This window comes from Montipora capricornis, chromosome 9 (assembly GCF_036669925.1).
Source record: "Montipora capricornis isolate CH-2021 chromosome 9, ASM3666992v2, whole genome shotgun sequence".
Lineage (NCBI taxonomy): Eukaryota > Metazoa > Cnidaria > Anthozoa > Scleractinia > Acroporidae > Montipora > Montipora capricornis.
Window position 1 is genome coordinate 27,735,805 of NC_090891.1, and position 10,000 is coordinate 27,745,804.

The window sequence follows — 10,000 nt, forward strand, 5'->3', positions numbered from 1 at the left end:
ACTCGTATTTTTAAATGCAGTCCTCGTAACCGTCGTCGTCCTCGTTTCGTAAGCTCCCAATTACTGAACAGACACACGGCAACATGGAATCTATTTGTTAAATAGACGCGCGCTTGTAAATAAAGGTATTGTGAGAGTTGAGGATCATTTAGATACAGAGGGCAAATTAGACAAATAGAATACGGTTAAAGACAGCCATATCACGCAAGCTGAATAATTTTTCTTAATGAGCATTTATGACCCTCTTCCACTCAGCTGGAAATTGCTACTGAACCGGGAGGAAAGAGAACGAAATTTGCAAATGGTGAAGTTTACTTTCCCATCCTCGTCTACTCGTGTACTGGGAGATAATAAGTAAATATGAGATTGAACCAACTGCAAAATGCTGTTATGAGCAGTTATATCCAATGCTTGAGCTGCCTTGGCATGAGATCTAGATCCTTCCTAGAAAAATAACCCTAGAATCTAAGGCTAGGGAGTTTCAATACACTAACTGTTAAACGGAATTGTCTTTACTGACAAACACAATTCTACGTAAAATGGGTAAAACGACAACACCTTTGTGTTCTTTTTGTGGCCGCTCTGACGAGTCCCTGGAGCATTTATTTATTTACTGTGAGTTTGCTTGTGGCTTCTCGCTATCATTGACGAATTGGCTAAAAGGATATGGTATTTATGTAAATGTCTTGAGTGCTGCAGACATAACTTTTGGAATTTATGAAAAGGATCTTCAAGTGATCAATCACATTATTCTCCTTGGTAAACAAATCATCTATCAGTGTCTTAGCTTGTCTTAAGCTTTAAAACCTTCACCGAAGTTGTTGATCGAGAAAATGTTGTATATATATAAATTATTAACTAGGCTTGACATTAATAGTAATAAATGGCAGTCTTTGCTATCAGCATTGTAAATACGCATTATTATTGATTGTTTTTAGTGTAGTAATGTTGTCCCTTTGTGTCATTCTTACGCGACTCATACATGTACTTGTATCTCTTTTAAATGGCGGCCACTAGCAATGTAAGTAGCGTTAGTATTGTGATGTTCTTGTACTAGTTTTTTCTGTTTTTGTGTTTTTGTAAATAAAATAAAAATTAAAAATAAATATGTTTTCGAAATAACTGAAAGCGAACTTCAAGTGATAATGGAAATTGATGACATTAATAAACCCTCTCCCTAGTTGAGATAACGAGAGAATGATGACACATCAAAATTCATGTCATCGGCTTCTTGTGAGCTGTAATTAGCAATGATTTTAATAAAAATAAGCGCTGTTCACGCCAATTCTTTATCCAGGCCATTCCATCCTCAATGCAATTCCTTACTTCTTTTTTCGGGATCATTTGCGGTCCAAAATGGAGATCATTTGCGTTCCGGGAGAATTTGTAGTCATGTGCAGTCCTGATATCATTTACGGTACAGCTTGAGGATCATTTGCAATCCTAGGATCATTTGAGGTCCTGGGATCATTTGCGGACCCGTACAGCACGGCGAAAGCCGCCTCCAAGATCCATAGAAAAAACAATTGAATGACATTCTGTTTCTCTTGCTACTGTATTTGTTCACGAAAATATATATTACTTCCACGACAAATAATTATAGGACGTTGTCAACCAACATCTAGAGACACCAATAACCACAGAGAAATTTACGACTTCTGGAGGACGAACAAAAGAAGATAACCAACCTAGTTCCCAGGGTCTTCTCTCTTCCTTCCAGAGAGAGGACCCTGGGAACGAGGTTAGAAAAAAAATGAGAGATCGTTTGTTTTCGACCACCAGGGTGGCGGCTATGACGTTGAGTGAAAACCTCCTATTAATTTAGCGACGGATATACTGTCAAAGTTTTCTCATGACCGAAGTGCTCCAAATGTTACATTAGGCAAAAACACTTGCAATTTCCTTAGGGAATCACATGACGCAACAAAATCTGATAGAAATGGTAAAACAACCGAAAATCGGTCGGCGCTTACTAAAACATCAAATCTTGGCATTTTCAGGCTAATCCCCCTATATTCCGGTTTATTTTGGTGTCATTCCGGTGCCATTTCGGCTCCTTTCGGTGTATTCCAGTCCCATTCTTGTTCATTACATTTCATTCCGGTGTTATTCCGCCTCATTCCGGCATATGGAGCGTTTTCACTCACATGACAAGCAGCCATATTGGATTACTGAAACAAAAGAAAGTATTTTCATAAAAAGAGAGTTCAATTCCCGGAGGATTAGTTTGGTACACCATCATGGCCGCCATTTCTTTGTTTAGGTACACCATCATGGACGCCATTTCTTTGTTTAGGTACACCAACATGGCCGCCGTGACGTCACTTGAAAACACTCTATTCCGGTTTATTCTGGTATATTCCGTTCTTTTCTGTTTCTGTGTTTAGTAACTCCCTGTTAGACGATGTGTTTAGAATTAGCAAAAGTGATATTTCTTCTAAAAAAGGCTTCATTGCCATCAAAGTTCTGAAAGCAAGAAAGACCAACTTTGTAAAGGCGACGAAGTTGTTATTTCACAATTGTCCAGTTCTGCATGCTCCGTTGAGTTGCCTAAGAGGTATTTAGCTGATTCCAAAAATTTTATTTTCAAGCCCATTTCTAGAGGGAAGGGCTGTTGTAAGTTTGTTGCCCCTGATAAACCAATTAGTTACTGTACTATAAGAAGGGCTTTTTTTTCGTCGGGGCCTGCAAATTCTCGGAGTTGAACCGTCCAAGTTTGGTTTGCATTCTCTGTGATCTGGGAGAGCCATTATGGCAGCCAATAATGGGGTGAACGATAGGATTTTCCAGCGGCATGGTCGTTGAAAATCGGTGCAAGACACCTATTTAGATGATGATCCCGAACAACGCCTTGAAGTATCGGGTTTTCTTGGGCTCTGAGGGTGTTTCTCTTTTAGTCGAGTAATGTCACCCAGTCACATCCGCCTTGCCCAGTTCTTTGTCATTCTATGTTCTCCTCGGGTTGGTTCTCGGCAGTAGGCCTTGGCGGATTGCGCTAGCATAATCTTTGGCATAATTGGAGCAAATTTTAGCACTTTTTGGAGGATAAATTCATAAAATTTAATAAATATGGTGTTTTTTCTACAGAAATAAATTAAATTTAGGTAGTCTGTTCGTGCAATGCGTGTTTTAGCTTCGCTAATAGTAGTATTGACTTTGTTCTGACATGCTTAATTACTAGTCCTCTTTTGACGAATTTTGCTTGCGCGGTTAACCTTTTGGAGGAGTCTCGTTTCCCATCCGGCTTTACGTGGGGATTGTGTAAGCTAGCACAACTGCCATACGACTCCAACATTTGGTGTCGTTATGGCGCGCCTATTTGTACAGAATGTGCGTCATTTTGTGAGCATAATTTGGGAATTCTGGCATAATTTTGGCATAATTGGCAAAATTTCGAGCACTGCTAGTAGCATAATATGCCACTTTTGGCAGCACAATTGGCTAAGCCTAGTCTAGTTCCCGTTTTGGAACTACTTTCTTGTTTCCTATGAAGAGCTTGCCGTTGCTGTAAACCCATCTCCTTCGAGTTATCATCTGTTGTTCCATTTTGTTAACTGTTTCGACTTAGATCGATCCTTGTTTCCTGTAAGGCGGAGTTGCTTCTCTGTTTTTTCGTTCAAGAAATGTTTGGCCTTGTTGTAAAAATAACAATTTTTTGTGAGTCTTTTGTCTTTAGGTGGCCTTTCAATTCCTCTATTTCTCTATAGAAATCGACTTCATTTACGCAATTGCGTAATTGCGTTGGTGTGTGTTCTATCGCACTTTGTAATAACACTTGTCGGACTTTGTAATAAAATTGTTGTTGCACTTTGTAATAACAAGTTGTCGCACTTTGTAATAAATGAAGCTGTGGCACTTTGTAATAACAAGTTGTCGCACTTTATTTTCAAATTTCCTTTGAATGGCATGTTTGTTAAAATTGCATATGACTTAACTACTTCCCCAGGGCACAAATACGTTCTTCCTTGATATTTTGCTCTGCACACTAACCTGAGGGGAAGAAAAAGAAACGTGTTCTCCTACACCCTTCTCGCAATTGTTATTTTGGAGGTCACACAGCTTCCTTAGCAACAATGGAATGCAATAAGCGAACGGAGGGGAAATGACTCCTGGTAAAAAACAAAAAGATGCGCGAGGGGGTTGGTTGAGTTCAAGGGTTAGTAAAGGAGATAGAGGCTTCAAGTGACTCGCTACTAGTTCTATATGAGTTTTTTTTTTTTTTTTTTTTTTTTGGGGGGGGGGGGGGAAGGGTAGTCACAGGATTTAAAATAGTTACTACAATCGTGGCTAAAAGTCGGGGTACCTTGAACACCATTACAAGACAATACCAAAGTCCTTCGAAATATACACGCAACGCGGTGTAAATGGTCTATTGGTCTCCGCAGTAGATGCAAGCACGGTAAATGATCGAATTTATAGTTGTATCGTTCTCCGCTCGGTGTGTGCTGAGGTATTGGAAGATGGGAGTGGCAATGAGGGATGGGGCCATGAAATCAAAGACTGAATAGATCCTATCTTATATTCTGTTTTTCTGATGCATTATATCTTCACGATTGGAGAAATTCTCCTCGTGGTCTATTTTTCCACTGCTGTCTCTGGATCAAAATCTACAAGTGATGGGCCCTCCAGTGAAATTCCCATGAGATCTTCAAGGGTTTCTCCACCAAGGGAGGAACGTGAATCATTCTTGATTCTATTTTGCGCTGATTATGCCCTTTCACAGCTGAGCAGCGGAGATACGAAGAACCGATAAGATTTCAACGAATTGGAGTCCATCTTTGAGATCATCTTTGTTGGGTTCCTTTGTTAGAAGGATGGTCACCTCAAAATGACCTCATCGATCTAGCGCAAGAGGCATTTGCACGTCTCACACATTGCTTTCGACCAATGATTCAAGGCAAAGGCTGTCACATTGCATCCATTCCACCTCAGTGGATCTCTTTGAAGGTTCTGGTCAGTACTCAGTTCAAGAGCAAGGCATACCTTGATATGTGATCAAGGTATACTTTGCTCTTGCATCGTAGTAACACGAGTATATCTTTAACCACTTGGTTGGGAGCAGAGGAAAAGGTTTTGCCCGGGATTTGCAAAAGAGCCCAAATCTCTCCTTCTGTCCGGAGCATCATCACTAGTACTCAGCAGCAAAGCAAAAAGCGTTCTCTCAGAGAAGACAGATGCTCTTTCACAAACACGGCCAGTATATAGGAAAGGAACGAAAGGTGCTTGAACAAGATCAACACCGTATACAAATACCGATCCACCTTTCTGAAAACGTGACCGTTGAAATGGCATCCACGAGCGACGGACGTCCGAATGAAATTTTATAGAAAATCCTTTCCGAGGCGTAATTTTCTTCAGGTTTTTCGTGGCCTAACCATGTATTAACCTAAGTGAAGTCAACGTCCGTTTTCGTGGTCTCGATGGTGCCAAGTATTAATTTTTCTTCTCTGATGGTGGTGAACTTGCCATCGTCAGCGTCAGAAGGCTAATTAAAAAGTTTGGATCTTCGAGTGGTGTTGTGCTGGAGGCACGGCGAATCATTGCCAGTCCGAATTGGGAAAATGCTTGGCTGGATCTACGACTTCGTGGTTTGGGATTTTATCATCCTAAACACATTCTTGCGAAAAAATCAAAAGTAGCATTTTGTTAAAATCTGCTTTTGTCATAATGTTTACGGTACCTTCTTAGAAGACTCCTAGTCAAAACCTTTATTTCCGGATCGTACAAATTTGTACAGCTGTGCCCTCTTCTCTTTAACTGATACAGTATGTCCCTGCAAGTTGCTTTCCAGTTTCGTCCCCTCTAAAATCCCACGGGAACAAACCTTTTTTTTTTTCATCCACAGGAGATGCCATGCATTATATTTCAAATTCGAATCTTTACTTAAGTTCTTAAGACGCCATAATAAACCTTTTTTTAATACCAAATTAAAAATGCGATAGGGTTTTTTAAACTTTGCCCCGTTTACAAGAGATTACAACTTAGTATCGACCTCTCTCTGAATCAGCAAACTCGACTGAGTTTGTAACTAAGCGTTTAATCAACCTCTCGTGTTCGTCTTACAACGGGTGTGTAAAACTACTCTAACTCTAAAAAAAAGGAAACCTAAACTTATATGTTCATGTATCGCATAATCTAATATCTTATTGGTCGTTGCTAAGTGAGAATCAACGAAAGTTCATTCAAGGTTATGTCAATCAATGCTGCTAATTAAGAAATGAAAACTTTGGCCTAATCGAATAACGGAGTCTCCGACAAGGGTCATTTCCACGATAATTTAGACTAGTACCTAGCCATTGGAGCGGCTAAACAAAACCGATATTTAAAGTCATTCGTGGTGGCAAAGTGTTTCTGTGACGAAACATCATAGTCTAGAGAAAAACAAATTCGAGAAGCGTGCAGGAGAACGCGTTTTTTTTTCTTTTTTTTTCGTCCCCTCATTTTAGTATGCAGAGCAAAATATCAAGGAAAAACGTATTTGTGCCCAAGGGAATTAGGTAAGGAGGCTGAAAACCAGTTTTAACACTTTCAACAAACTGTACTATTCGGAAGTATTGAACTTAACGAACTGTTTCACTTAATGGCAAGGTTATGATATCATATGAAACAACAATAAATGCTTAACAAGATGCAGTCATTCATGTGAAGTAATAGGTTACCATGGCAACAAAAGAGCCATCTAAAACACCCTATATTTTGTCGTTAAACGCATGTATCTCAAAAACGAACCCGGTAAACCCAATTTTTATTGCTGGAGAGTGACTAGCACGCTAAAATAAAACTCTCTGCAAAGTATAAAAAAATTCTGTGCAGCAGATTCGTTGCCACCTTCACAATTGAAAAATCTCAAGGAGAGAGTAACCTTGGCCTGCAAATCACTTTTCAGCAATAAAAAATTGGGGTCACTAAGTTCGTTTTTGAGATAGAGGCGCTCATACACAAAATATATGGCGTCTTTAACTGGTTCTTTTGTTGCCATGGTAATTAATTACTTCACATTAATATGTGCATCTTGTTAAGCGTTTCATGTCGTACCACAACACCCTGCCTAAGTGAAACAGTGTTGTAGAGTAATTCCTTCTAATAAGACATTCCCCAAAAAATGGCTGAAACTGGTTTGAGACACCTTTAATAAGTCATGTACAATTTCTACCAAAAATACCATTCAAAGGAAATTTGAAAGCTTATTATAAAGTGTGACAACTTGTTATTTCAAAGTGCGACTGCTTGATTTACTTCAAAGTGCGATAACATGTTATGACAAAGAGGGACAGCTATTTTATTACAAAGTGCGACAGTTTTATTACAAAGTGAGAAAGAAGCGTGACTCTGCCATATGTGGCTCCGGTCCCATATTGGACATTTGTGTATAAACCAAACGTTTGACCGAGAGAGGCCTGGGGTGAATAATAAAATGTTCATTTAAAAATTATTCTGAGGAATTTGAATCAATTGCTTGCGTGGTCAAGTGGATTAAGGAGTAGGCAGCAGATCCCGAGGTAGGGAGTTCAAGATCTGAGTAGACAGAAAGGTCTTGAGAAATATGAAATGTCTGTGAGTAGTGTTATGTAGAGGGGTTGGACATAGGGGGAGAAAGATGTGTGAGGAAGGATGGGGTAGGATGAAGTACTGGAGAAGATCAGGGAGGGGTAGGTGAGTAAAACGAAAAACAAAATTAAACCACAACATGTACACTTCCAGCAGCAAAGCTGCGGCAAAGTATAAATGAACCAATGAGAGAGCGTCATATGATCCTCCATATTGAATCAGAAAACTAGTTCACATTCCCCCTCATACAAGATCACTGCGTGTGCACCGAAGAGACGTCGTATCGCAGTGACTTGTTTTGCAAGTAGTACACACGGAGCGACTTGTCGCCTAGTGTGTCTAAGCCTTAACACTTCCAATTATTAACTATTCCTGGAACAGCACAGAAACCATACTTACATAATTGGCATAGTTAAGAATCAAGAGAAAGACCAAGACAATTTTGGATGCCTGCAAGTTAAAATCAGAAAACGGATGAGAAAATAATCGAAAGCTGCAAGTAAGGGGCCGACCATTTAACTCTTGACCGGGGGGGGGGGGGGTGGGGAGGTGATTTTGAAAAAGAAAAACTTCCTGCAAGCGCTTGTTGGAAGAAAAAAATTGCATGCAGCACAAATGAAATAGAAAAAAAATTCTCCACTGCTGCAAGCAAGAATAAAAAAAAAGGTTGCAAAGCTATTTCAACATTCCCGGGGGGCTTTAAAAAATCCCAGCAAAACTACAAACATTCCGGATAATCTGCAATCCAGCGAGCCACTCTGGTTAGCCTATTAATTAAAATAACACATTGATTGGCCTAAATAACATTCTGGTTAGCCTAAACGTCACACCGGTTGGCCTACAGTTATCTTAGGTAGCTTGCGGTTTGCCCTTATAATGGGATAAGGGATTTCTTGTTTGCTCGGTTCACATGGCTCCACGTCATAGGAGCCATGCAAGCCATTACGGTTAGCCTAAATTACACATTGGCTAGCCTAGTTAGCACTGCAGTTAGCCTACAGTTCCTTAGGTAGCTTGCGGTTATTTGGATCAGGGATTTCTGGATTGCTGGCTCGCAATGTAACCAAACTCGTTAGCTTATCACAAGCAGTAATGGAGGTAAATTTTTCTATTTGAAGAATCAAGTTTTATTAGACAAAGAAAAATAATTTGTTCATTTTTAATCTTTTCAACTGAAGCATTTTCATGTAATTACTTTCTAGTGAAATATAAGGTTTTTGCAATGTCTTATATAATATAAGACAACATATAACAATATAATAACATAACAATAGATAACAACTATATAACAACTATAACAATATATATACATAAGTTGAAAGATTAAAGAGGACGCATCGATTCTCTGTTACTCTGAGTTTCGCGCCTAAGTCAAACAGAATATATATATATATATATATATATATATATATATAACTGGATTTGTCAAAAGGTGGCTGCAGAAATTGAGAAAACAAGCCAATTCTGCTGCCGTCACAAACTTAAAGAAAAGCTACCCTCCCCACCCCTGTGCTTTGGTCAGACAACTGCCAATCACCTACCCACACCACAGTGTGGGTTCACTCTAATTGGTGATCAAAAGCAATTTATCATTCAGGTCTACACTGGTGCAGGGAAAATTGCCAATGAAGGAATGCTACACTGTAAAATATCACTTAACAAGGCCACAAACTCTAACTGCAGTTAAAGTCTCAAAGCAGCAACCCCCCCCAGCCCTGTGCTTTTGACACACAACTCAGAGCTAGAACTGTCCCTGGGCTGTTTGGCAAAGCAGGCCTTGACGGTAAGCCCCCTCAATTTTGAGAGGCCACAATGGCCTCTCAAAATTGAGAAAAATTCCAGTAGCTACCTTTTAGCGAATTCGCTCAGATATATTAAATATAAGGTTTTTGCAATGTCATATAATATAAGACAACATATAACAATATATTAACAATATACCTAATAGGTAATATTAAATGATTCTAAAGAATGACATTCCGAAAACATGTAGCTATACGAGAATGATTTTGTATAGCTTACAACATTTTAAGGCTTTGCAGCTGCATATTACAACTATTACTGCAATAACCACAATGTAAATGTAAATACATTCTGTAAATGTAAACACGACACTTTTTTGAGGAAAAAAAATCGTGCAGAGAAATGAGGAGAGAAAAAAAATATCCTGCAGAGCATAGGAACTTTATTTAAGTGTCTAATCTTCTAGCGCTGTAGAGCACTAATCGGGGACACTGTAAACTGAAATTAACAAGTTAACGCAATTCAAATCAAATTTTGGTTTTTGAGGAGAGGGGAAAACCGGAGTACCCGGAGAAAAACCTCTCAGAGCAGAGTAGAGAACCAACAAACTCAACCCACATACGACGCCGAGTCGAGGAATCGAACCTGGGTGGGAGGCAAGTGGTCTCACCACTGCGCCAACCCTGCACCCCGCATTTAGGAGGGGAAA

At 39.5% G+C, this 10,000-nt stretch overlaps 1 protein-coding gene across 1 annotated transcript in view; it reads right to left on the reverse strand.

Moving 5' to 3' along the window:
* Nucleotides 1–10,000, reverse strand: part of LOC138017490 (uncharacterized) — a 243,896-nt gene that overhangs the window by 230,800 nt on the left and 3,096 nt on the right. Inside the window, exon 2 of the mRNA XM_068864561.1 lies at nt 7,948–7,998. Coding sequence (XP_068720662.1) covers nt 7,948–7,998 — 51 coding nt within the window. The remainder of the gene's footprint in view (nt 1–7,947; nt 7,999–10,000) is intronic.